This window comes from Eucalyptus grandis, chromosome 3 (assembly GCF_016545825.1).
Source record: "Eucalyptus grandis isolate ANBG69807.140 chromosome 3, ASM1654582v1, whole genome shotgun sequence".
Classification (NCBI taxonomy): domain Eukaryota; kingdom Viridiplantae; phylum Streptophyta; class Magnoliopsida; order Myrtales; family Myrtaceae; genus Eucalyptus; species Eucalyptus grandis.
This window is the reverse complement of record NC_052614.1, coordinates 1704848-1732177: the sequence shown is the minus strand read 5'-3', so window position 1 is coordinate 1732177 and position 27330 is coordinate 1704848. Positions and strand designations below refer to the sequence as shown.

Here is a 27330-nt window from a genome sequence, read left to right as displayed (position 1 = left end):
GGGTGAGGGTCTCACCTAGGTCAACGGCTGTCGCCCGACCCCAAGTGGCCCTCATTGGTAGTCTCCTGGCCGCCTAAGGTTCGACAACATTAGATGATGGCCGGTGGTGGCCGCGCCCTTCATCGCAAGTTTTTTTTTTTTTTAATAATAAAGATTTTTGCAAATATAACTTATACAAACACTATTTTGCTCTAAGGTATTTCGTAATGGACTTTTAGGTTACAATTTACCAAACACAATTTGTATTTTGAAACCCCTTTAACTTAAAAGTCCTTCACATTTTTTCAATGACTTTCAAAGGTCTAACCAAACGCATCCTAATGAGGGTTTCTAGATCCTAGAATTTGTATAAGGTGGACTAGTACAAATTTTGACTCATGTAAGGTGGACTAGTACAAGACTCTATCCAACGATCACGATAATCCATTTTTATTTGGCATAGATTCAAAGGATTTTTGCAAAACAAATAGTAGCCTTTTAATGAAGGAACCGAAATGAAGTTCATTAGTAATTGATACTACTTGATCTTTCGTTATGGTTCTTTGATGTCCAAATCAGGAATTATTGAAGGGCATGGTGGGTGAAAATTGTCATGAAATCTGCTCGAGGTTTTGATCATCTTCTCTTAAACTCGTTAATAGTGATTCCGATAAGGGTATTTATGGTGCACCCAAGAAAAAATTCAAACCCGTCAAGAATTTGGCTGCAACCTCGTACGCATCACATGTTCTATAGTTATTAATGTGTAAACTTCACTTGACAAAGATGCACAGCTCACAAATGTCTCTATTCTCCATCTCTTTCTCGATTCAAGGTGGTTGGACGAGTACTTCTTTGCTCCAACATAACTCTAGATGGTATCCAATGGTGCGTAGGAATGATTAATTCTAAAGCAAGTAAATATCCAACTGCGATCTCGAAAAATTAGGGACAAAAATCTTGAACCAGCCGATTTTGATTCTCAACAAAAACTCACAATTTTTTCTATCATGAAATCTCAAAATTGCAAGTTTTTATAGTAAAAATAAGAAAACTAGTCACTGGCCCCCACTCCCCAAAAAAAAAAAGTAGTCAACAACCATTGGAGTTTGCCCCAATGGCTACCATTCCAATATGGAAGGGGGAGGTGGGAGATTTGAATACCCACTTTCTTGGGGGGTTGGGGGATGATTTAATTTTAAACGTGAGTTTTGATTCTCACGCCTTGTAAAGAGGCGTAACAAAAAATCACTACAAAATTGCATTCAAACCGAATTGATCGAGCCAATTCCCTATCGAACCAAACTTCGTGCTTGCCCTTACCTTTGCCCTTACTAAGCTACTACTATTAGAGGTGTCAACGGTTTGGTTTGGCTAAGTTTTTTTGAAAAACCAAATCAAATCTAATCATTAGGGAAAAACTTTCAAATCGAACCAAATGAGACCCGAACCGAATTGAAATTTCGGGTTTGGTTTTTCAATTATTGGTTTTCGCCTTTTAGTTTTTTTGATTTTTGCATTTGTTTTTTTTTCATTTTTTCTATCGTATATTTTTCGTTTTCAAGCAAATGCTCTATCGATTTATCTCTGCCTTCCGCCTCGATACATCGACAAAAACCGAACCGATAAAAAAAATCGATTTTTAATAAGAACCGAACTGAATGAAAACTGAATCGAAAAAATCGAAATTTTGGGTTCGATTTTTGGCTTGGTTCGATTTTTGGTTTGATATTTGACACTCCTAGCTACTACAGTGAGATCGGGCCAAGGACCCCTTCCCCATCCTCGGCCCAACCCAGCCCTCCGACAGGACAAAAAGAAGTCGAGACGTAAATTCTCAGCTTCGAGGTCTGAGGAATCCTCCCGGTCTCATCAGGCCGCAGTGCAAACCCCAATCACCACCACCACCGCCACCACCATCACCATCATCATCATCATCATCATCATCGTCACCGTCACCATCGTTGGCGCGACGTAAATTCTCAGCGTCGATTTCCCCTTTCCCACCAACCGGTGTGGGACCCGCCCTTCGGGATTTCACCGTTCTTTTGACTTTCCCGGCACCTTCTTCCTTCCTCCTCCTCCTCCACCTTCTCCCTCCTTCTGCTTCTTCTCCTCCTCTCTGCGACGATCGGGTGCGCCGGTTCCATGCTCCTTCTCCCGGAATTCGTCGCCGTAGAGGTCCCGCGACATGGCCGGCCAGTCCTCGTCTTACCCGATTCTCTGCGCTTCCTTCAATCAGGACAACAGGTGACTTTCCCGACTCGCCCGCGACGCGTCCCCTGAATCGGGCGGTTGCTTGAATTTGCTCTTCCGTCCTCGGAAGTTCCTAAAGTTCTAAGCTTTTTCCGTTTCCCGAACGAGGGTCGTGGTTTTTTCCCGATCGCTGAAGCTTGCGTGTCCTCCAATTTGCAGTTGCTTCGTCATCGGCACGAGGATGGCTTCAGGATTTTCGATTCCAACACGGGGAAGCTCTTGTATGAACGGGGTAAAGCTGTTGCAGCTTTCGGACGCATCATCTGTTTTTTGAGTAAATTGATTTTGTTTTGCACTAATTTATGATGGTCTCTATAAAGGAAATATGGAATCTCTTGTTTCTTTTTTTTAGTACCATCAACCTGTCTAAGTTGTGTGGAACTTGTGGCGTCGTATTTTGTGTAAGTAGTCATTGAGGAATTCTTTCTTGAAAAGATTTATTGGATGACAATGGCGACCGAAAGAAAAAGAAAAGCCTGTGACGCCTTCATCAACTTAAGCTGAATTGTAGGTGAGAAGTATATGAGCTGCGAAATGAGTAGGCAAGCAAGGATTCATTCTGTAGCCTATATACTTCTTACCTACAATTCTGCTTAAGTTAATGAAGGCGTCATAGGCATTTTGAATGAGTAGAGTCATATATTACCGATTTTCAGATTGTCTGGAGGGAAAACTTCAGATGCTTTTGGGGACACCGAGCTGCCTAACTTCTGTTGCTGTATTGTTTATTTTGGTTATGTCCTAAGATTAGTTTGTTTCTTTTATGTTTGTAGCTGTTGGAGCTTTCAGCATTGTTGAAATGCTCTTTAGCACTAGTCTTCTTGCCATTGTTGGAGCCGGAGAGCAGGTGCTTTCCTGTACACGTGCCTTTTGTTCCTTTTTCAACGAGTCATCTGAAGTTCTGTGTGGTCATTCACTCATCATTGTTGTCATTGATGCAGCCATCTTTGTCCCCACGTCGCCTGGTTTTGTTTAATACCACAAACGGAACTGCCCTTCGAGAGTTAAATTTTCTAACTTCAGTCGCTTGCGGTTCGCTTAAATAAGAAAAGGTACCGACTCCATGATATGTTTATGCTGGGATTGGCATTATATCGATGCTCCTCGGCAATCACTAGCTCCTGTTTACTAAATTTACTATAAAATGTCAATGCAGACTTGTGGTTGTCCTACAAGACAAGACATACATATACGATGCGAATACTGTTGCAATACTGGACACAATCGATACAGTGCCAAATCCAAAGGGTGGGTTTTGGAAAAAATTGTTTGATCTTGCAATGCTTACTGATTTGAGTGAAGGATCATTTGGCTTTCATAATTGTCACAAACAGGAGTTATAGTTGTATTACTTTTTAACACGATATCATTGTTCTGTTGAGATTTTGAAAGATTCAGGCTATGAACTCATTTTGCAAGAGTAGTATGAGTGCATTATTCTGTTGTTTTTTTGAGCTGCATCATTGGCTGACTTTATTTTGTGACTACTTTATTCACAGGTAGATTTGACCAAATTTCTTATGTCTTAGTTGGGAGGTTTAGCTGTTTATCTAGGTAGTGACCTATCTTTTTAGTGCCATAGACATTATGCAGAGCTTGGCAAGTAAAAGTTGCCACAAAGATTTGAAACTTAGCACCATGAGAAAAAGGCACCTCTATGGTATTAGTCTGTTGTCAGTCTAGGTTTGTATCATCATCACATCATGTTGATATGCTGTTAAATTGTCAAAGATCCTTTTTCGGCTGCTGCACAAGCCACAAATTGTATTGCCCTCTTTTAATGATGATAGCGATTTTGTCTTGTGTACTAAGCTCCTTGAGTTCTCTCTGACAGGAATCTGTGCGTTCTTCCCAGTTTGGATGGTTGCTTTTGGCTCTTCCTGCTAGTGCGAACTAAAGGAACTGTTTTGGTGTATAATGTCAAGGAGCTCCATTCACATTGTGAAGTTACTTCCTCACACAAAAAGGAACTCAACATCATTTTTCAACTGCATCTGATTTTCTTCCTGTCGGTTTATTAGATATTTATTTTTGTGAGGATCTTACTCGGTGAATGAAGGCAGTCATCCACTTTGCACAATGATATTCTCGAGTTTTGTCAACCAGCAGATTAGTTGATACTTTAACAATGATCAAGCAAGTCATTCGCTCAGTTCCTGGTTTTTGTTTGTGTGAGCTTTGTTAAACTCTAATCATGACGACTGGATTCTACGGTGGCTATCCTCTTCTTTGCCAGAGTTGGGTCTGAGTATGATCCTGAAGATGTAGGAAACTGGTTAGGCCTATCTACTGATGTAGGAGCAGAAATGAAATAAATAAATGATTCAATGAGAATTGAATCATGGTGCAAAGGCGGTTATTGATTAGAATATTATGAAGAAGAGGTTGAGACTCTGTTTAGCTTCTCTTTGATGCCTCAGAAGTTGAACTCGTTTCATTTGTGCCAAACATATAATCGATTCTGGCCCTGGTAAACTTCCAATTAGACAAATAATGGACTAGAGATGAAAATGTTTTTGTGCTTCTATAATTGTTATCAGACTTGATTAGTATTATCCCTCTTGCTATAGTGAGAAATCACATTCACTAATATTCCATTGAATTGCAGATAGATGCTCATCGTTCACCATTGGCTGCAGTTGTCCTCTCATCCACCGGGATGTACATAGCCACAGCATCTGAACATGGAACAATAATCAGAGTTCATTTGGTCTCCCGACGCGAGCAAGGTAAGAAATGCTGGTAATATATCTGTTTTTACCGTCCTTTTTGCTTGTCTTTAGCATCTATATTAGTTTGTAAATAGCTGTATGTTCTCTGTCAACGATAGATGTATGCACATCCCATGTCTAGAAAATGCATGCATTTCAAAATGCCAATATAGGGAGCTCAAGCTTTCATGATAATGCAGGACCTGTTTAATCTTGTAGACTTGTGAGGAGCACAGTGGTTGAAGAGATGCTTGATTATTAGTCAATCAGAGCAAGTCAGCGGTTGGGTTCATGCACATATCTGTACCCTCTTATGCTCCATGATGAACAACCAAGACTTCACTTGACCCTTCTTATGGCAGATGGGGGAGAAACACATGCTTTTCTGTAGCATTATATATATATATTTTGTGGGCTCTATGCATAAGGCATATGTGTTCTTTTTATGTCTGTTGTTAGCTTATTCAATGTAGTGGCTTTGGAGAATAATATAAATAGTAGTGAGGCCTAAAAGTCTTACCATGTCAAAGATTAACTTGTTGACTTTATAGATGCCTTTGACCATGTTGTTAAATTGTCATTCCATTAGACCTATTAAATGGGCGGGTTAGGTTAAAATGGCCCGACCCAAATTGACCCATTTCCATGTAACACGAATATAACGGTCCATACCGGACTGGCCCGATCTATATTGCTAAAACACTTATGCATCAAAACCCATTCTAGGAAAATTCATATCCAAATTGAGGTGAAAGCATGAACAAGCGTGAGATCGAGAGAGTGAAGAGAGATTCATAAAGGAGGGTTAGGTTAAAGTAATTTGTGAATCCATTTAACACTCATATTGAACCCGTTTATGACCCTAGAATTGGCTCCAAATCCATTTATGACCCATTTACTAAGTATAACGAACCCATATAACAACCCAGCCCACCAAATATGGTTAAGAAATGGGTACCCATTTTGACAGGTCTACATTACATCAAGCATTCTCAGCTGCTTTCTTTGCATGTGGTTGTCTGACATTTAATTCATACGTTGGTTTTAGTTCTTGATCACTTTTCTGTGGTAGCTGCACTGTGTCATTTTTTTCTTCTTAATGGCATCTAACTATGCTTCATTGCAGTCATATAGTTTCAGAAGGGGAACATACGCGTCAACAATATTTTCCTTGTCCTTTTGGGCCATCATTGCAACTACCAGACATTCTTGCCGCCTCAAGTTCCTCAGGATCTGTTCATATTTTCTCCCCGGTATTGCTGTAAAACCAAAGGTGAATATTGATTTTTCTTATTTTAAATTGAAGTTGGGACTTGCTTGGATGCAAGAAATTTAATTTGAGATTCTAACACATCCAATCAATGTTTGGTTAGTTATTGAAGTTTTTATCTTGAATTTCATACTTTTACTTCAAGACAGGTTGCGCTAATTTTAGAGAGCTTGATATCAATTTAGTAAAATCTAACTGCAATGTCATTTTTACTTTTGATCAGAACACAATTTGCTTCGTAAGATGTTTTAATGATTTAATGGCAGTGTATTACTTTCCCCTTCAAAATTACATGCAGTATTCATTATCTTTATTGAATGTTGTCTTTCCAGGAGCAAACGATCAAATAGTTATCTTGGAGCAGTCTTACCTGATTCTGTGAATGATGTACTGATGCAGCTCATCATCTTGTCCTCCATGATGCTACTCCGGCTGGAGTCAAAAGGTAAAGTAGTTAGTGATATTGCTATTCAAGCTGGGGCAAGATGTTGTATGGTACGAAAGATGTATTCAACTAGCACTCAATCACAGTGAAGATAATTGTCTACAGTTAGTTTAATGGCAGATTTTGGTTTTTTGTATATTAATGCTCGCTTGGGGCTAAATAGTATTATTTTGTTCTATTTTTTGTGCTAGGACTGAGAGAATTATGATATATATTATTTCATGGTTTTCTTTTCTTCAAAATTTGAGGGCGAATTGCAAAGTGAAGATCAAAATCGCTGGAGGGAGAGAAAGGGGGCGAAGGTGGGGGGATGGGAGGGATGTGCTTGGATGGAAGATTAATCATTTATCTGGTAGGAGAAACACAGAACTATAAATCTCAGGACTGTTGAGTCAGTTATTCAGCTGATTCCGAAATCCCTGTAACTAGCCAAGTTGATGCTATTTATGTTGTCGAGCCAACTTTATGTTGTGTAGATCACTTGTTTAGACTCAATGAATTCTTATGACTTGAACTTTTGTATGCTCTTCCTTGTCTTCAACTTATGAAACAAAATGTTTCTAATCCAGCTATGCAGTGATTCGCAAAGTAGATAAGGATCCCAAAACATCTGCATCTGAATTTACTGCCTGTAGGTGAGTTACTCATGATATCTAGCTTCACTTTCACTGTAGTGTTCCTTCATCTCTCATTTCTCAATTTCGCTTCTTCTATATCCCTGTAATTCTTTTCTTGGTGTAGATCCTTGTGATTTCATCCGACAGATCGAATATAGTATAAGTGCATATGGACCAAGATTTCTTCTTCCTTAATAGTTACCCATTTTAAAATGTGTTGGAGAGAATGCCTAGGATAAGCTGCATAAAGTACCTGGAGATGCCCAGTTTTCTTGAAAGTTTCTTGATTGGGTGCCCCCTATTAGATCTGTAATCCTTTGAATATTACTAAAAGGCCACTATCTCGATTTTCAAGTGTACAGTAGCATGCATGTGTTTGAACTTGAGGTTTGTGGCTGTGCATATTGGTCCATTGATGCTTATACACAATCCATTTGAGCTCTATAATTGTGCTCCTTGAGTGATTGAATCTCTAACATAACTGAATTGAGGTGTAATTATTGTTGCCAATGTTCCCATCACATGATTTTGTAAGCAATAGAATTTTAACTTGAAGATCGAAAGCCAAAGAGGGTGTCACTATTCTTGTAAATGTATCTTTTACTGGCTCATGGCCAGTGCCCTCGAATGCTTACCAAAATAACAGAGAAGTTTGGTCTTTCCTTAACCTCTCCATTCCAATGATGTAGACTGATTCTCCATGTACCTTTTTCAGGGCAATAATATCCATCATAACCTTCAACGGTTACTTCCAGGGAGTATAAACTAAGTATCAACGAACAAAATGAGGCCTCCTGGTCCCTGGAACGCGAATTCAACCTCTTGATGGGAAATTCCAGGCCGTAATACAGCACAGGGATCTCATGTGTTCTTTCCAAGAATTCTTTGGAGCACATGACAGGTTGGCAAAACTCATGTATATGTCAGCTTCGCAGTGAGCTTTGTACCAAGCACGCTTCTCATGCCGACATCAACCAACGAATGCTATGAAAGCAATGAAGAAAGATTAGAACATACTTTTGTGGTCATCAACTGAGCAAAGGGGTATTTTCCGAGGTACTCAAGTGGAAGCATGCCCATTTGCGGTCCTATAACACTCAATATGTATATATCATTAGTTTCTGCTATCCATATCTGCTTGGGGATTCAAGGTCTGAAGGTGTCCTTTATTAGACTACTTATCACGAAAGAAGACGAACAACCACGGTATATATGGTCTTTTTCGACTGCGTGGAGTCAGAAAAATGTATATAGCATCATACGGCATCATGTGACTTAACAATGATTGTCCTGCATAAAAATCCTTTCCCTCTTTCCCTCCCTCCCTTCCTCCATCTCTCTCTCTCTCTCTCTCTCTCTCTCTCTCTCTATACAAGGTAAATGCTTGCTTTTTCTGAACAAGGTAAATGTTTGACTTTCAAATGAGGGACTCAATCAAACATTGTATAACCTCTGAGCCATCTATTCAACGATAGAAAAAAGAGTTCTTGACGAAAGCGGACATGCGCAAGCCAAAGTGGACAACGATTGACGGCTGAGCCCGTCCCATGCTTTCCTCATGAAAATTCTTCACATGGCTGGCATTGAAACAGCAGCTGAAGTCAATCTAGTAGAAAGTAGCTTAGTCAACAGCTATGATGTGTTGCTCCAAGTATACCAATACACAAGATCCACAATGTGCGTCCTTTGCATGAATAATGCAGATAAAACATCTGTGCAAAAGTAATATATGACACGTTTGAGCCCAAATTTTGCACTCCCTAAGCGACATCTCAGCAGCATGCTCGGGGCTTGGATTTGGAAGACAGTTCAAAACAAAAACTTTGCATCATGATGGGCCTCAGATAACGTTACAACATACTAAAGAGGAACAAGCAATGGTAAAAGAGGGAAAATTTGTTCTCTTCAGTAATACATCGCATCTGTTGATTGTATCCTGTCTATTCGATTTGGACAAAATCATAACGTTCCAGACAGGAATTTCCCTGATGTTGCCATCAGGATAAGCAAGCCGATGAAGATGTGGCTGGCAAATGAGTTTGGACCCGAGACTAAGTCGACTACTCCAAACTCTTATTCGAAAAAAAAAAAAAGCTCCAATGAACCCTCATTCAGCAGCCTTGAGATGAGATGATGGGTAGCCTCCGTTTCTTCCTCGGTAAATCCAACTCCTTATCATCATCATCTCTTCCTCGGTCTCGGTAATTCGGTTACTATTCTGGTGGTCTTCACCCAACCGTCCTCTCTCTCTCTCACTGGCGGAAACCGGAAAACCCAACCGAAGAGGAAAAAGGAGAGACCTTTAGCAAAGCACTCTTCGCGCCGATTCTCAAAGTCGGATCGCCCTTCGCCTCTCCCTCCGCATGGCCTCCTTACGGAGGCTTCTTCCGTCCTGCTCGTCCCTCAAGGTCTGTGCTTTTCGTGCTCTGCTGCGTTTCCCTTCGCGTGCGGGACTAGGAAACCGACTATCTCTTCCGACCCATGTGCCCGTTCCTTCGGGTTCGCGTCCTCCATGCGCTGCACTCGTGTCTACGGTGTAAAAATCTCTGTGGGTCGCGACTTGCAATGCGGGTTTTGTCGTTGGCATTCTCACAAACACGTCTTTCGTCGTTGCAGGGGTTGAACGTTCTTCGCGATGAGGCCAGAGCAGGTAAGGCTTTTCCGTTTTTCTTGCTGTTCTGTGTTGTTATAAACCGTGGCCGTAAAGGCGGATCTGCAAAAGGTTCATTCTTGATTCTTGCAGAGCTTGGAGGAAGCTTCCGAGGCCTAAGCTCGATATGTCCGCAAAACCAGAAGATCTTGAAATGGGAGGAGCATTGGCAGTCCGAGCACGATGGTCCAGGGCTCGGCAATGAGATAGAGAAGATTCGGCATGAGTTCGATTCTGCCAAGAAGAGTTTTCTCAAGATTCCTGAAGCACTTAAAGAAATGCCAATGATGAACCCTAAAGGTTGCAAACCGTTTTCTTTCGTTTTAAAAATGCATTGCTCTTATTCAAACTGGGCTGTATGAGCCTGTGTAAAGTGCTGATTAGATGCTGACTGTTGTTGGGGATCACATTAGGAATATATGTGAACAGGAATATCAGACTGGATACTGTACAAGTGTATGGATTTGACTATGACTACACCCTGGCACATTACTCCGCTAATTTGCAGACTTTGATATATGATCTTGCGAAGCAGCACATGGTCAATGAGGTTTGTATAATGCCTAAAATCTCTGGATGTTACTTCCGCGTCTATAGCATGGCTGTTTTATGACGTGATTATTAATCACAAATTCCTTTGCCTTTCTTTCAGTTTAAGTACCCGGAAATTTGTATGAATTTTAAGTATGATCCAAGCTTTCCAATCAGAGGATTATACTATGACAAGCAAAAGGGATGTCTCTTGAAGTTGATTTCTTTGGCTCAATTGAGCTGATGGATGCTACTTTGGTCGACGGAAGGTAATTTTATCGCTCATTAGTCTTTGGTTGTTGTAAACATATTTCTTTCTAATGGTTGAATTCGTAGATCTTTCATATGGTCTTTGTATTCCTTTATCATGATCTTAGATGGAGACCAAAAATTCCACCTAAAGGTTATATCACTGCAGTGACTTTTGACATATGAAGCAGCATAATTGAGCAAATTCTGGAAATTTTCTACATGGTTGTGCATAGGAGTTAATAGAGCTTAAGCATCTCTCTTTATCCCTTTTGATGCATGTATTTTGGTATTGATTGTGCAGAATTGTTAAAGAACAAGTACTAAGCTTGATGAAACCATGTCTTTTACATGCTTGGTCATCTTATTTGTCAACTCAAATAGTTTGTGGTCTTTTCGGGTCATGGTTGACAGCATCCTTAGCTTGCTATTAGGTGGTTGGGCTTGTTGTAATATTTTCTTTTAATTATTTTTTTGCTAGTCAAGAGGCCCCACCTCTTGAGCTGAAATATAGTTGTTCCAGCTCATAGCTTTATGCACATTAATGCAGCTTTCCGGAAGGAAATCAATCTCATGTACGGAACACGACACATTGGCCGTGATCAGGCACGTGGGCTTGTTGGCTTAATGGACTTCTTCTGCTTTAGTGAGGTTAGTTTCAGCATCTGTTTGCTATTTTTAGAATCTCCTTCTAGAAAGCAAGTGGCACAGTAAGAATTTGGTGGTATTTGTAACAAAAACCAGTATCCTACACCAGGGCATGTGTCCTACTGCTGTCTGTGATTGAAACAACGTACTATAGACATATTGATTGCGGCTCCAACTTGATGGATTTTTCTTTAATTTATACAAACCTGTCTCTCTGAATGGTTTATATGTGCAGCGATCTATTCAACATTACTTCTATATCTTCTGTGGATCCATCTGACTTGAAGTAATTTTAGCTTATGCCACCATATACTTGTCTAAGCTGCTGCAACTTATAAATTGGCCATCCTGTCTCAAACCCGATTTTCAGTACCTTATCTGTAGTACTAGCCTCATCTTATCAGCTTCTCACCTGACTTTTGCTTTGTTACTTCTAGGCATGCCTCATTGCAGATATGGTGCAATTTTCGTTGATGCAAAGCTGGAATTTGATGCCTGTTACATTTATGAAGATGTAAACCGGCAATTCAGCATGTTCATCGAAGTGGATTAGTTCACAGAGGGATTCTTTCAGACCCTCATAGATACTTTTAGTAAAAACGTAAGTTAGTACTTCCTGTATTCATGTACTTTTTCACTGGATATTATTCTTTTATTGTTTATCGGATATGTGGAGTTCATCTATTGGTATTTGTCAACATAATGTGGAGGGGTGCTACACTTCCTGAAGATGCTGAAGGAGAAAGGGAAGAAACTTTTTGTTGACTAATTCTCCTTTCTATTTTGTGGATGGAGGGATGCAGTTTATGCTGGAGGTTAGATTCATCCTTGAAAACTATGCCACCGTGTTTCTTGTCATAGTGAAAATGTGAAGGTTGATGACTTCTATCTGGCATTCTTTTTCCACCACAGCAGAGCTGCTGGTGTTGATATTTTATGTATTAAAAGACAACAACATGTTCTTGTTCTTTTTTTTAACCCTTCTTTATGAGTTATATGGAGGTGTTATAATTTCATGAACCCAGTCTTGAAATTCTTTTCAGGAATACATAGACTGTAGAGATTCATGGAGGGAACTTTTGATGTTGTGATAGCTAAAGCAAATAAGCCTGACTTTTACACATCTGAGCACCCATTTCGGTTAGCATTTATACTTTGCTCTTTTTTTTCCCCTTTATATAAATAAAGTTAAGTGCTTTTTTACCTTACCATAGCTGTAGTTTGTTTCTTTGGTAATATTAAGAGTTGTGTTTTTGCGGGTATAAGCATCTCTTTTTGAAAATAGAGGAGATGGAACAGGGATTGTTTTACTGGTCTAAAGATATTCAGAAATTGCCTTACCCAATAGAATTGCTATTTAAGTCAAGCTAAAATGTGCAAAGTTATCTTGTAGCCATTATGTGGTTGTATTGGTATATGAGATGCTTTTCATACTATACTGGGTTAGTGGTAAACCTTGCCAAAAACTGTTGCTTCATTGCATCTGCTTCTGAGGAAATACAACAATTGATGATCGGACATTGCTCTACCTAAAATTGTCATCTCCCCTCAACTGTCAATGCACACATTATGCCACTGTCTCAACTTGTGATGCAGCCTCAATTTACTGGAAATTCTGCAAATCCAAATTTTCAGTCATCTAATTTTGAAAAAAATTGTGACTCATGTTGATGAATGCATAATTTTCCTCTTTCTTGCATGAAAACAGCTAGAAAATTGGATTGATATTTTAGGAGACCAATTTTTCTGAAGAGGAATATCTTCTTCTATAAGACCAGAAAATCTGTTTGGTTTGAGGACAAATCACATGCCCAGTTTATGATTCCAACTGTATGACCAATTACACCAAATTTATGCTGCATTAGAAATAGAGCCATGGATTGTTCATCATTACCAATTGAGGCATTGGAAGGGAGGGAGGGAGTAGATTGTTTCACTGCTCAAATAATTTATTCTTGTGTTTTGTAGGATCATTCTTGCATTGAAGAGTCTAGTTACTCAGCATGAAGTTCATTAACTATTGAAGTGGCCTTGTTAGTTTATGTCCAATTGAATTTTGTCTATGTGATAATGTTATTTTTGGTGATTTTCTCCATCAAACATCTATGCAGTTGTTATGACTGAAAGGATACCTGGCTTTTCACCAAGGTGGATGCGTTGCTTCCCAATAAAATTTATTACCATGGCTGCCTTAAATCATTCCTTCAGATCACTAAGTGGAATGGTCCAGAGGTATGCACTAAGTAGTTATACCATGTTTGCTTATATTTGCTTATTTATCAGACAATTGATCAATTCATCCTCCAGTATATCCTTTTTGCACCGTGAACTAATTTGTAATCCCTTTACCTCCTTGTAAGGTGATATACTTTGGGGATCATCTATTTAGTGACCTAAGAGGGCCTTCAAAGGCTGGCTGGCGTACTGCTGCTATCATCCATGAACTAGAAGTATGTTGGTTTATTTAGTTGTGATTCTTTCTATTCAGAAAGTTTATGGAGTTAATTGAACTCCTAGCCATTACTGATTTTAAATCGTGTAGTGCAAATTAATTATGAAGCATAATACTGAAGAAGCTGGAACGAAGTAGATGGAGTTCATTGAACTTCTTTCTTTTGTACTTTATAGATCTGGAGTCACCTATAGTTAGACAAAAATTAAAGATAAGACAATCCAATGTTGTGTCAGATTGTTGACTGCTCTGTTTATGCTGTGAAGCACAGCTTTTATTTCCCAGTCATGGTTTTGCTTTCTATTGGTTTACATACTCCTGTAGTTAGATAATAGAGGAGCTACTTTGTACTTATGTCAGTCTTTGGTTATATGCAGAATGAGATACATATCCAAAATGATGATCGCTACCGATTTGAACAGGTAAACTATGATGAATATTATTTATAATTGTTTGTATACCCAAAAATAGTTTGAATAAGGCATGTTATTATCTGTGATGATTTCAAGTTTTCATCATGCTCATGCATTCTTTGAGCTTACCATCATAAAGATTGCGATATGCATCTAAACTGTATGGAAAGACAAGACCCCCTCCCTGTCTCCCTTCCTCTCTAGGTGTATATCTGCTTGTTCACTTCCGGGTCATGCTATAGTGAGGCAGTTGAACAGCTTATTTATGTTAATTGTTTTGTGAGAGTTTTGCTTCTGATTTTTTATAAAACTGTTGGCATGTTTCAAAAATATTGATGGAACATTCCTATTTCCTATTAAAAGATGAATGCATTTAGGGATTACTTAGTGTCACCTGTAGAATTGAACTTGAGAGGGAGAGGCGAGGGGAGTTACCTCTACATGAGGTTCGTCTAATATGATATACTTTATATTTTTAGATAATTCCCTCAGTAATTTCATGTCAAAGTGGAGGTGGCTTTGTGGCTATTACTATATCAAGCTGCTTTTGGGTTTGGATGTTTTGATATTGCCACTTTTTGGGAGACGACTTCAACAAAAGTTCTCCCAACTTGAAGCTTCTTTCACCTTTTATACACCCAGTAACTACAACCGTTTGCTTCTGTCTGGCGGCAAACAGATTCTTTTGTCCTTATCCTTTTCATGATCATGAACCAGGCCCATCATTTAATCTTGTTCCCATCCAAAAATCACCTTTATTTTTTACCCAAAAAAAAAAAAAAAAAACGATTAGAGGGCCCTATTTCCTGATTCCATACTTTGGTGGCCATTCATTGTAATTAAGGGTGCGATGAGGTTTCATACTATTATATTCAATTAAGAAAGGGTTATTCATCTACTCTCAAAGCAACAAACTGAACCTTAATCTTTTCCCTAATATTAACTTGAGTTTACAGTCATATTTATGTCTTTGTGGTTGACATCTTTATTACCGAGGTAAGCACGTTTATGAACCTTATTGGTTATATGAGGACGTCGGACGTCCTTTGGGTTGCCCCAGAAGTTAATTTTTTATCTTTTCTATTCTGTTTAATTGGGTAGCTGAATGACTGTGTCAGCTGCTTGTTTCCTCAAATCACTTTATACCCCTATCATTGTGCATTTGAAATTTGATTCTGATCCTATGTACGGTATAGGAGTTTATAATCAACAGACTTAGCTGGCAATTCAAACCGGAAGTGTCTTTTTCTTATTACCTATTTTACTTGTGGACTCAGGCAAAATTTCACATTATACAAGAGTTACTAGGCAGATTGCATGCAACTGTTGTCGGTAGTCAAAGTGAAGGGTACAAGTCTCTTTTTTGAGGAGCTGAATGAGGAGAGGCAGAAATCGCGTCTCATGATGAAAAGAATGTTCAACAGTTCTTTTGGAGCTACTTTCCTCACTGATACCGGTCAAGAATCTGCTTTTTGCATATCATATTCATCAATATGCAGATGTCTACACCAGTAAACCCGAAAACTTGCTTTATCAACCTGAAGCATGGCTTCATGCACCCTTTGATATTAAAATCATGCCACATCATGTGAAGGTATGTATGGCTGCCTTTTCTCCAAACTTTACATCTATGTACAAGCAAATATCCTCAGTGGATGTGCTTGTGCCTGTGCGTGTTTTTCAGTTCTAAATCTACAATCAGCAGCTCCAATTCCTCTCCTGTGCAGGTTCCGCCTAGCCTGGTCAAAAGTCACTGATATCATTCCTGGTGCGCTTGGGGAGTAAGAATAGTTTTGGCATCATTACTCAGTTCTCACGAGTAAGATGAGACTGCTGGTTGTTTTGGTGATTTGATCATGCGGGTGGATGATGAATACACGAATTGAGTGCTCACCTTGCTGTTTCTTGGAGGATGTAGTATAAAAGTGGTCGGGCATTTATTCTTTTACATTAGCGTAGACACAAAGATAATGATCCCGTCAATTTTTGTACCTTGAAGTCCATTTACTTTTGAGGGTCACATGTACAAATTGAAAACTCCTGTGGTTATTTTCCTATAGATGTGTCTTCTAGAGTTAGTGGGGGAAATAACGCAGTTTCCCAGTTAATAAGGGAGTTGTGCAAACCATTGTTTTAAGCTGCTGATGTTCTTCAATCCAGTAAGCAGTTACCCAAAAGAATTCTCTGGCCATTTTATGGTGACTAAGAAATAGTTCAAGAATTGGACTTTCATTAATGATCTGTGTTCTTCCCATTGCAAATGGGATTTAGACACTCTCTTGCAACATTTAGATATGGCCATCAGCAATAAGCAGTTTTCAAAACAAGGTCCAGTAACAAGCAAAATCCAAAGCATGTCATTTCAGCTTTAAGTGAACATATCCTATCTCTGACAGCAAAATTCTTCTGTGCTGGTCTGATCTTTAAAGTTAAATATATCCTTCAATCATTAGTCTTTGAATTTAAGATTAAGATTACTAATTTTCGCCAGACTAAGGTTGGCGTTGATGGAGTTAATTCCTGCCATCAGATGCTGTGTAGGCTATTCACAACTATTAGGTTGTTTAATTGAGAATCTGTTAAAAACTGCTGTGAAGTGAAGTACCCTGGTTCTTATATGCATCTTATGAAGGTCTAGACACGTCAAAGCCAGAGACATTCATAATTTTTTCTGAACTTATTTTTCTATCTTTATTTTTCCCTTATATTTTTCTTTTCTTTTTCTTTTTTCTTCATTGGAAGTCCAGCGGGCCTCGGAGAAGATTGGCAATGCCCTAGCCAGCCCACGAGCAAGGACATCCGTGCCCTGGCCGACCACAGGTGAGGGTCTTGGCCCTATTCTCATCTGGGGCATTGCATGGATCTGGGCTAGGGCTGTCCTGTGACGCTCTCTCCTAGATTGAGCGGGTTGGTGGCCCTTGGCCCTCATTGGCCTAGAGTTGGATTTTTTTTTTTAAAAAGAATAAAAAAGAATTAGAAGACTGAATTGAACCGCCGTTTAGGACTTCATTTGGTAATTTCCCCATGCCGGTGCTCAGAAAATTGATCCATCGCAATTCCATCAAATCGCCTTTCTATAACCCTAATCAAAGCTGATTTGACCCCGTCAAGCTCGCTCCAGAAAAATTCCATTTCACGCTTGACCATGATGGAGCAAAAGACGAACGTCCTCATGATTTTGTGATCCTAGCACGTTGTCGACATATGCAAACATATTGCGAGACTTTGTACCATCAATGTGATGGGCACGACGATCAGGAGTACGAGGTGCGCCTCCGACAAGAGGAATACTCGCTAGAGAGTCGGTTCGTATGCGAGAGTTCAGATGGACTGCTCCCAGCACCCAACATGGTCTCTGGGTGCAGTCATGAGAGTGAAGAACAACCCGATTCAATTATGGAAGTGCTTGGACTGGACGATAACAGGTATACTCTGGCTAGACAACTTGGTAAAGATATTCCCCTATAGTATTGGAAAATTAGGGATCCATGTCTTAGGGAGAGAATTGCGCTTGAGCACGCATTGTGAACTCCTCGACGAATGACGGATTGTAGTATCCTAAACATTGTGAAGGAAGATGAAATGTGCACATCTTTTATCTGCTGTTGGTTCTAACCTTTGTTCATTCTAGTCTCTCTGGCCATCTTAAGGTTTTGTCAACATTGCATCCTTCAATATGGCTTATTGCAGGTAATCTAGGAATAGCCTTTTGGCAATTCCAACTTCCTATCAGTTTCATTAGCAAGTTTTGTCTTAAGATCAGGAATACCACGCGGACAATCTGTTGCAACATTTGGACATGTCCATCAGCTAAAAAGCAAGTTCCAAAACGGTAAAACCAGGTCCAGCGATAAGCAAACTTCATATCACGTTTTTCGGGCTTTAAAGTGCATTTATTTGCAATAAAACGAATGATTTAAAAAATATTTTCCTAAAAATGATCGCTTGTTTCGCTGTTCATTCAGGTGTCATTTAGCATTGGAATTAAAGATTAAGATTATGCTCCTTTCGTCGATTTGGTTCATGCCATCAAACCATGGTGTAGGCTATTTAAAATCCATAGATTGTTAACTGAGAATCAATTGAAACTTCTCTCGAGGGAAAGCTGCTTTAGTTTTTTAACGTGCACCTTATAAAGGCAGAATTACTTCGTGTAAATTTCTTCAAAGCCTAGGAATTGCCAACACATTCTGATCAGTGTTCACACTCTAAAAAACAGATGAGTTTCTCAAGCAAAGTGAAAATAGGATGTGAACAAAAAACACTTCAGACTTACAGAAAACTCGAATAACAAATGCATGAGCACATATCTCATTGACCTGTCAAAGCATAGACAACCACTGACGATTGGAGGTCACGATCCACCTTGAAGTGAGCATGGAAGAATCTCTTGACCTGCGATAATGGATAGCTCGAGTCATCAGGAAGAAACATAAACCAAAAGAAAATGCCCTGGGATTAAGATAGTAGGTGTTGAAGTTGAAGTTGGTATCTACCTCTTTGAAAGAATGCAACAGCAAAAATTCCCTCAAAACTCTTTCTTCTGATTCGAATAACACTATGTGACTTGGTGGTGACCAATCATTTGCAAGCTCTTTGGTAAACCCCACAGGATCCATCATAAATCGGTCTGACTCATCCGGAACACCCCTCTCTTCACTGTCGAGCAAATCCAAATGCAAATCCATGACTTAAGACCTCAGATAGATAGATCAGTTTCATACATGAACCCATAAAAGATTACCTTGGTGAGCAGTCCAAGAAATCCATGGGCAGGTCCTGATGAAGTGTTGAATAGTAAGGTGTGGCATGGCAGGGCATAAGGAAAAGGATACTTTTCACTCTATCTTTTGCAGCTTCTCTCGAAAGAAAGTTCATCACATCCTCAGATCCTCTCTGTCCAACATACCAAAGTACTTAGATATTCAAGAAGAAAAGTTCCAACATACATGTAATGATGAATAACGAAAAAGGCCCTAGTTAACAGAGCCATTCCGGCATTCCAACACACTCAATGTAAAAGGATAAAAAAAAAAAAAAAAAAGCTTTAATGAAACTGGGAGCATCACAGTTTTTTTATCAAAGGCAGAAAGAAGTATGGAGTACCTGATGAACTAAGCTCATGTACAAGGCCATAGGAATGTTAGTTGCAAGCAAGAAGAAGATGGCCCATCGCATTCTTGAGGGGCATTTAGTGTGATGTTTTGAAGCTTCTGCTGTCTTGTTATCAGAACTGTAGTTTGTCGATATTGCAGCTAGAGAAAATCCCGAGAACATCAAGGTTATCGGAAGCACAGGGAGAACAAATCTGGGTCCACATTTCTGGTTACAAAGGAGGATAAGTCGGGAAAAAAGGAAGGAATTCAAAGTAGCAACTAAGCAAATACAAAGGCATTGCCTGTACCTGAATTCTTTGTGGCCCAGTACACTGTAAAGTACTAAAACCCAGGCAATAAGCCCAGAAAGCCTCCAATTTCTGGACATGATGGTGCCAGCCAAGGAGAACGGCAAAAATGTAAAGAGCATCACTGTGAATCCCTGAGTAAAGTACCAATGCCACTTGTGTGTTCCATAGTAGTCCCCTCCGGAAGAAAGAAAATTGAACACGAGGAAGTTCAGAGGTACTAAAACCCATGAGCCGTAGACTAGCCGATCAAGTAAAGTTGCCAGTCCAAGCACCAGCACCCTATACAGCATATTAGAAATACACAAATCAAACGGACGAAATGCATCCACAGTTGCATGCCATCAAATAACCACAAGTACGAAAATTGATAGATGCACAATAACTCACCCAACAGGAAGAACCTCCAAAAAAATGAATCTCATTCTGTCGCGGGCCAAAAAAAGTTCTAGAAGGCCAACATACATCCATATAATGGCACTTGTTGGTCTAATTACACATGCAAATGCTGCCACTACCACACCCCATATCCTCATCGACGAGTCATCCCTCCTGGATGAAACTCTCACACATGGCCAGTAATACAGCCCAATGATTGTAAGGACAGTTTCCAAACTGTTTGATAATGTCCGTGTAATACAGAAGAACATAAACCAGTTTGTCAACTCTGAAAATAACTGACAGAAAGTTAAGGTCAATATTATTAAACTTCAAGCTGAAAATTCCACAAATCAACAATTTGGTCCAAGGGGGACGATACAGATGATGCCAAGTGTAATATGAAAAGGATACTGCCCATTTAGCGACACGATTGCCAAAAAGAAGGCGAGAGAGTTTATATAAGTAGAGATCACCAACTGCAGAAAATATTGACTGGAGCAGCCTTGGAGCCCCTCATCTGCATAGCAAGAAAAGCAGCTTTGCATATAATAGACGACAAACAATATTGATCACTTTTGTAATTCATCAACTTATCATGGCAAAGTTTTAGTTTCCAGTATTTACCATGATCAAAGGTTTATCAAGACCAAGTACTGCAAGAACTTTGTAAAGAAGAGCAAATATCATTGGATGCAGATAACCTCGAATACCCTTTTTCCATTCCCATGTTATGTGTCCATAGCTGCAGTTCATATATCCAAAAGACAATGTTTATCCCGTTAGCAACAACACAAATAGAAAATATGCAGCTATAGAACTTATGGAGGCTACCTTACCCAAATGCAATACGATGTGCAACTTCTAGAGCTTGCCAATGCTCATCTGGGTTGAAATATGTCTGCACAAGCAAGGAGTTCAACACTCGCACAGCCAAACAAAGCAAAAACACTCTCCTTTCTGACAAGCATGGATATGATTCTTCTAATTTTTCTTCAGGGAGGTCTTTCAAATTCTGTGATATTTGTCCACCACTACCGCCAGCAGAAACATGACGTCTCTGTCGCATGGTCGCTGCAAATGCACAGATAGTGATCACAAGGTTAACAAAACTGAGTAAGGGAATGCTGATCGGAGTTTAATCAGACATAGTGATAGATCGAAAAGTCAACAAAATGAAAACGTGTTCACCATTCACGATCAGAGTGAAACAACCATGCTTTGGCCAAAGCTACCATTATATCTCTTTTGGCTGGGAAATCAATCACCTTCCACAACAGTTTCACATGGATAGCCAACCAAAGAACACGCGTATGTGCACATTTGTGGCAACATCCGCAAACATATCAACTAACCATGCTGGAGATTTCCTCGTTTTTATTCGATTAAGATTTGGAGTAACAATCCATCACGTAAGCACAACATAATTCAATCCATTTACATGTGACAGAAAAAAATTGCAAGATCACATCCAGTCGGTTCTCTCCCGCCGTAAAGTCGAACTACAACCAGTAGCCATTCAAGCATATCTTTTCGTTTTCTTCTTTTCGTGGCAAATCTCACTTGACCCAGTTGCGATATGATCCAATTTAAATTGCAGATAGTTTCAAAAACTGAACTTTACGCACAACGCGAAGCGTGTAGCGGGAGATCCCAGATCACGAAATGGGGCAAGGCCGCGCGGGGGCGCGTGGGAGAGGAAGGGGAAAAGGGCAAATAGGGAAAGAGAAATTACCTGCGACGGCCACCTCAACTCGGGCTTGGCGGCAGCTTCGTTAGTTCGCGAGCAGAGGAAGAGAGAGAGAGTCGAAATCGCACAGAAAGGCGAGGGAGGCCGAGACCGAGAGAGCGAGAGAGGCGGCGGAAGAGAGAGAGAATGGGCAGTGAGTGGTGCGAGGTCTCTTCAAAAGGTGGCGGCGCCGCCAGCCGCGGCGGAGGAAGAGGCGGCTTGGCCAACCCGGGTCGTCCAATGCTTAGTAGAGATGATCAGTTCCTGATCAGGTCTATTTCGATTTTACGGTGAAATTGGGAATCGGACTAATTATCAAAAATGGGAATCGGAGATCGAACTATTTAGTTATAAGATTGGGAGTCAAATTGAACTATTGGTAAATAAAACTGATGATTTAGGCCCGTTTGTTTGCGTTTTTTTTTTTTGTTTTTAAACAGTTTTTTTTTTTGTTCCTAGAACAAAAAGGAAGAAACGCGTGTGTGCGTTTCTTTTGCTCTTTCGTTTTGTTAAAGAACAAAAAACAAAGAAAACACAAATTTTGTGTTTAGCATTTTAACACAAATCAAACACTTTTTTTTTTTTTTTTTTTTTCTTTTATTTTCTTGTTCTTCTTTCATGGCCAAGGCGGTCGCAAGCCTCGGCCACGGCGGCGACCGGCCGACGAGGGCCAGCTGGCCTCGCCCGGCCACGGCGGCTCGCCGGCCCCGCGAGGCCGACGCTTCGCCGTAGCCGGGCGAGGGTCGGCCTCGCTCGGCTGGTGGTCCGGCGAGGCCGACCGCGCCGGCCCGGGCGAGCTCGATCTCGCCCGAGATCCGGCTCGAGCTCGCGGCGGTGGCCGCGAGGCCGCGCCTCGCCGGCCGTCGGCCAAGGCCTTGGCCGGCGACCGGCCAAAAGAAAAAAAAAAAATGAAAAAAAAAAAAAGAAAAAAGGAAAAATAAGAAAAATAAAAGAAATAAAAAATTATCCAAATTTACCAAACATGTTTCTGTTTATTTTTATTAGAACAAGTTTACTAAACGCGTATTTTGTTCAAAAATTGTTAGTAAATATTTTTTTTTTTTTTCTATTTCTATTCCCTAACAATTTTTAAACGTAAACACAACCAAACGCGCCTTATTTTTTCTCACTATTTTTATCATTATTTTTTTCACACTACCTAAAATTGAATTGAGATAATATTCAATTTATATCCTATTAATTTTTTAAATAACAATAAAATAAAAAGACATATTTAGTCAATCCAGGTCTAATTTCTTATTAGAACCGATCTTACTTTTAGGAATTAAGAATTGGATGGAGAATAGAAGTGAGACTAAATCAACCGATCTAATTCGGTTTAGACAGATTTCGATTCCGGCGGTAGAAAGAGAGAGGGAGGAGATTTTACGATTTCCTTTTGTAGAAAAGTTGGAGGTGAGGGGTGATGAGTCATCTGCTAAAGTCACTTTAGGGTTTACTTATCGGCTGTTGGCTATACGAGATTCTCTGAATATCAAAAAAGAAATAAATTGGAGTTGAGGAATCTCCAAAGATGCCACGTGTCCGGGGAGCAGCAGCAGCAGCCAGGTTCACCCAAATGGAAATGGCTATGGCTACATGGCTACATGGCTATTGTTGCGCTTGCTTCTACTGCTTGTGTCACGGCCCGAAAGAAAGTATGTCCAAGAGGCTCCTACGGAACGGGCGTGATACATTCAACGCTCAACTTATCCCGTCTACTAGGGTTTTCTCGAGTCTTCTAAAACACTCCTGGGGGCGGGCGGTAAAGTAATTATACTGTTATGTAATAAATGCGGGTAGCTGGTAGTTGAGGAGATATAATCTCCACCGTTGGATTTAAGGGATATTTACGGATACGGTTTGCCTTATACTTATATATAAAGGGGTTTTCTCCCTTATTGTAAACCATCTTATTTTTTAAGTAAATATAAATCCAAAACGTTTATCTCTAGAAGTCTCTCTCTAAGATTCTTGTGAGTAAGTGTTGAAAAGGCTGCTTAGGGGTAAAACCTTAAGGCCGCACGGGTCAGCCTACGTGTGATCGAGAGTTGATCGATCGGCCCATGACAAGTGGTATTAGAGTTGATTTTGATCCAAGCGTAAGTTCAATGGTTGATCCACGATCTGATAAGGCACTCGCCATGGATGGTGACGTTGCTGATCGTGGGTGGAACGCTGAGAAGGGCACTGCCAAGGGGAAAAAGACTCGTGGTTGTTTGAGTTCAAGGGATCCAATGGGGAATCTTGTGCATCACATGACGAAGCTAGAGTTGTTCGTCATCGATGTCCAAGGATTGGTTGACGAGCTGACCCTCGTTGGTTTTTTTTTATAGGATAAAATTCCAAAAAAATGGACAGACCCCTACTGTGAACTAATAACTATATAACTAATAACCAACTCATCGTTTAACATTATTTGGATACAAAAAAGCCAGACTGTGGATGGAGTTGACGCCGGAAGGGAGGAGCTGGTTGCGGAAGTGCAAGAGCTCAAGACCAGCATGGGAGAACTCCACCACGAGTTGCTGGGGACTCTACAGGAGAAACTCACACAATTGTGCGAACCCTTGGAGGCCATGATGGCAACCATGCGCGCTGAGATAGCAGAGCTTACGGATAAGCTCACTGAAGCACAAGCTGCACGCGTGAATGGAGTAATCACGGTGCAAGGTCTACGAGTGAACACGCAGAAGCTGAAGGACTTTTGGGACTCGCGGGTGGCCAAATAAATGGACAACTTCCTATGGTACATGGAGCGGTACTTTTAAGCTATGGGGATCAACGACGACCAAACACGGGTAAACATCGCTTCAATGTATTTAGCTGATAGTGCATTGTTGTGGTGGCATTGTCGGTCGAATGATAGGTGCGGGAATCCTATCACGACCTGAGGTGGATTCGTCAAGGAGTTCCGACGGAACTACTACTCTGCCTATGCGGAGGAGGAAGCTTGTGACGAGCTAAAGCGTCTCGAGTAGAAATGTGGTGTACGCGACTAAATCAAGCGGTTTTTGGAGTTGCTACTCCAAATCCCCTCGATGAACGAATTTGAAGCATACCACCAGCTCAAGAGTAGTCTCAACCCATGGACCAAGCAAGAGCTGAAGCGGTTCAATGTGGAAGATCTCACGACAGCCATGACCGTAGCCGAATCACTTGTGGAATTCAAGGCATCATCTTTCACATCATGACCGGACACTCGTCCAGTCACTAGTGGGGGAGATCGGGGGAGATATAACAGCTCGACCGAAGGTAGAACACTAGCCTCCTCACCGGGCTCATGTGGGGCTAAACGGAGGAAAACAAAGGAAGGTACGCTCTTATAGCTGTTTCTTTTGTGACGGTTCGCACATGGCGCGGGATTGCCCGAGCAAGGCTAAGCTGGCTACCCTGTGTAAGGAGGATGAACCTAGGGAGGAAACGTGGTTGGGTTCGCTGTGCCTCCTTAGCACCATCAAAGCCAAGAAGGCGAGCCAAGGGCTTGATGTTCGCAGACTTGAAGATCAGAGAGTCCACAATGAGTGCGCTCGTGGACACGGGAGCATCCAACATTTTCATATCGGAGGAAGCCACAAAGAAACTTAACCTACGGGTTGAGAAGGGAGCCGGTTGGCTCAGGACAGTGAACTCAAAGGAAGTGCTTGCAATCGGTGTTGCGATACAACTTGGGGCATGGAAGAGTAAGGAGACCCTCGAGGTAATTCCCCTTGACGATTATGATATTGTCATTGGAATAAAGTTCCTAGATAGAATCCATGCGGTTGTAATCCCTTTTGCCGAGTGTATATGCGTGTTGGACAAGTATTGCCAATGCGTGATCCCGGTTCATCGTAAGTTGGACCGTGGTCGAAGGATGATCTCGGCCATGCGACTCACCAAAGGAACAAGGAAGGGTGAAGTGACTTTACTAGCGGCCTTAAAGATCGAGGAAGACAAGGGTGAAGGGAAGGAAGTCCCGACGGAGGTAGCCCAGGTCCTCGGCTCATTCAAGGACGTGATGCCTTCGGAGTTGCCGAAGAAGCTGCCACCCAAGAGAGAGGTGGATCATCGGATTGAGTTAGTGCCTGATGCTCGACCGCCTGCCATGGCGTCGTACCGCATGACACCCCCAGAATTGGAAGAGTTGAGGAGGCAACTCAAGGAACTGCTTGATGCGGGATATATTCGGCCGTTTAAGGCCCCGTTCGGTGCGCCGGTCCTATTTCAAAAGAAGCACGATAGGTCACTCCGGATGTGTATCGACTATCGGGCGCTAAACAAGCTGACTGTGAAGAACAAATATCCGATCCCGCTCATCACGGATCTCTTCGATCAACTTGGTGGAGCTCGGTAGTTTACTAAGTTAGATCTCCGATCGGGTTTCTATCAAGTTCGGATTGCTGAAGAGGACGAGTCGAAGGCTACATGCGTGACGCAGTATGGATTCTACGAGTTCCTTGTGATGCCGTTTGGTTTGACCAACGCTCTGGCTATTTTCTGCACAATGATGAACAAGGTACTCCACTATTTCCTAGATCGGTTTGTAGTGGTTTACCTAGATGATATTATAGTTTATAGTCAGACATTGGAAGAGTATGTCGAACACCTAAGGCAAGTCTTCCAAGTCTTGCGTGAGAACGAGCTGTACGTTAAGCGCAAGAAGTGTGCCTTCGCCCAAGAGGAAATTCCATTCCTAGAGCACATTGTCAGGGGTGAACGAGTGTAGATGGATGAGGCCAAGATTCAATCAATCGTCGAATGGGAACCACCAACGAAAGTGATGGGGTTGAGGTCGTTCTTGGGCCTCACCAATTACTACCGGCGATTCATTCAGAGTTACTCGAGCATCACTGTGCCACTCATGGACCTATTGAAGAAAGAGAAGGCATGGGAGTGGACGGATCAATGCCAAAGAGCCTTCGATCGATTGAAGACTGCCATGACCGAAGAGCGAGTGTTAGCATTGCCCGACCACACCAAGCCCTATGAGGTAGAGATTGACGCCTCGGATTATGCTATTGGTGGTGTATTTATGCAGGATGGTCATTCGATGGCATACGAGTCACGAAAGTTGAATGATATTGAACGTTGGTATACTGTTCAAGAGAAAGAGATGACTGCGGTGGTCCACTGCCTTCAAACGTGGAGGCACTATCTCTTGGGGTCGAAGTTCATCATGAGGATATACAACGTGGCCACGAGTTATTTCCAGAATCAAAAAAAGCTGAGTCCGAAACAAGCTCGATGACAAGATTTTCTGACGAAATTCGACTATGTGCTGGAGTACAAATTGGGGAAAGCCAACTCTGTGGTGGATGCACTAAGTCGAAGAATGGAGCCGGCAAACACAAGTGAGTCGACTGAGTTGTTCTTGGGTCAATTGTATCAAAGAAGGATCGGGGCATGATCCAAGAGCCCAAGCCCTCCTCGGGTATTCCAAAGAAGGCAAGACCTGACAATTTTGGTGTGAGGAAAAACTCCTCTACACCAAGGGAAGACGACTGTACGTGCCATTTCATGGGAAGCTGATGAAGGAGATCTTGCGCGAGTGCCACGACTCGAAGTGGGCGGATCATCCAGGGATCCACCGCACGTTGGCCCTCGTCGAAGATCAAT

General features: G+C 41.1%; 1 protein-coding gene, 1 long non-coding RNA gene and 2 pseudogenes across 2 annotated transcripts; 2 read left to right on the top strand and 2 right to left on the bottom strand.

The window, feature by feature from the left end:
* The first annotated feature begins 2066 nt into the window (after positions 1–2066).
* LOC120291137 lies at positions 2067–8599 on the top strand (annotated as a pseudogene).
* A 675-nt stretch (positions 8600–9274) lies between these two features.
* On the top strand, positions 9275–16457 carry LOC120286337 (annotated as a pseudogene).
* Positions 16458–18354: 1897 nt separating this feature from the next.
* On the bottom strand, positions 18355–20592 carry LOC120291325 (GPI mannosyltransferase 3-like). The gene is made up of 8 exons (XM_039308542.1): positions 20568–20592; positions 20418–20518; positions 20016–20302; positions 19626–19907; positions 19328–19529; positions 18966–19117; positions 18680–18880; positions 18355–18644 (listed from the first exon to the last, which is right to left on the bottom strand). Exons 1-8 carry the CDS (start codon positions 20590–20592, stop codon positions 18533–18535), a joined length of 1362 nt encoding a protein of 453 aa, XP_039164476.1. The 3' UTR covers positions 18355–18532.
* A 39-nt stretch (positions 20593–20631) lies between these two features.
* On the bottom strand, positions 20632–22038 carry LOC120291176. The gene is made up of 3 exons (XR_005549060.1): positions 21739–22038; positions 20843–21077; positions 20632–20748 (listed from the first exon to the last, which is right to left on the bottom strand). It is a non-coding gene; the product is annotated as an uncharacterized LOC120291176 (long non-coding RNA).
* Positions 22039–27330: the final 5292 nt, after the last annotated feature.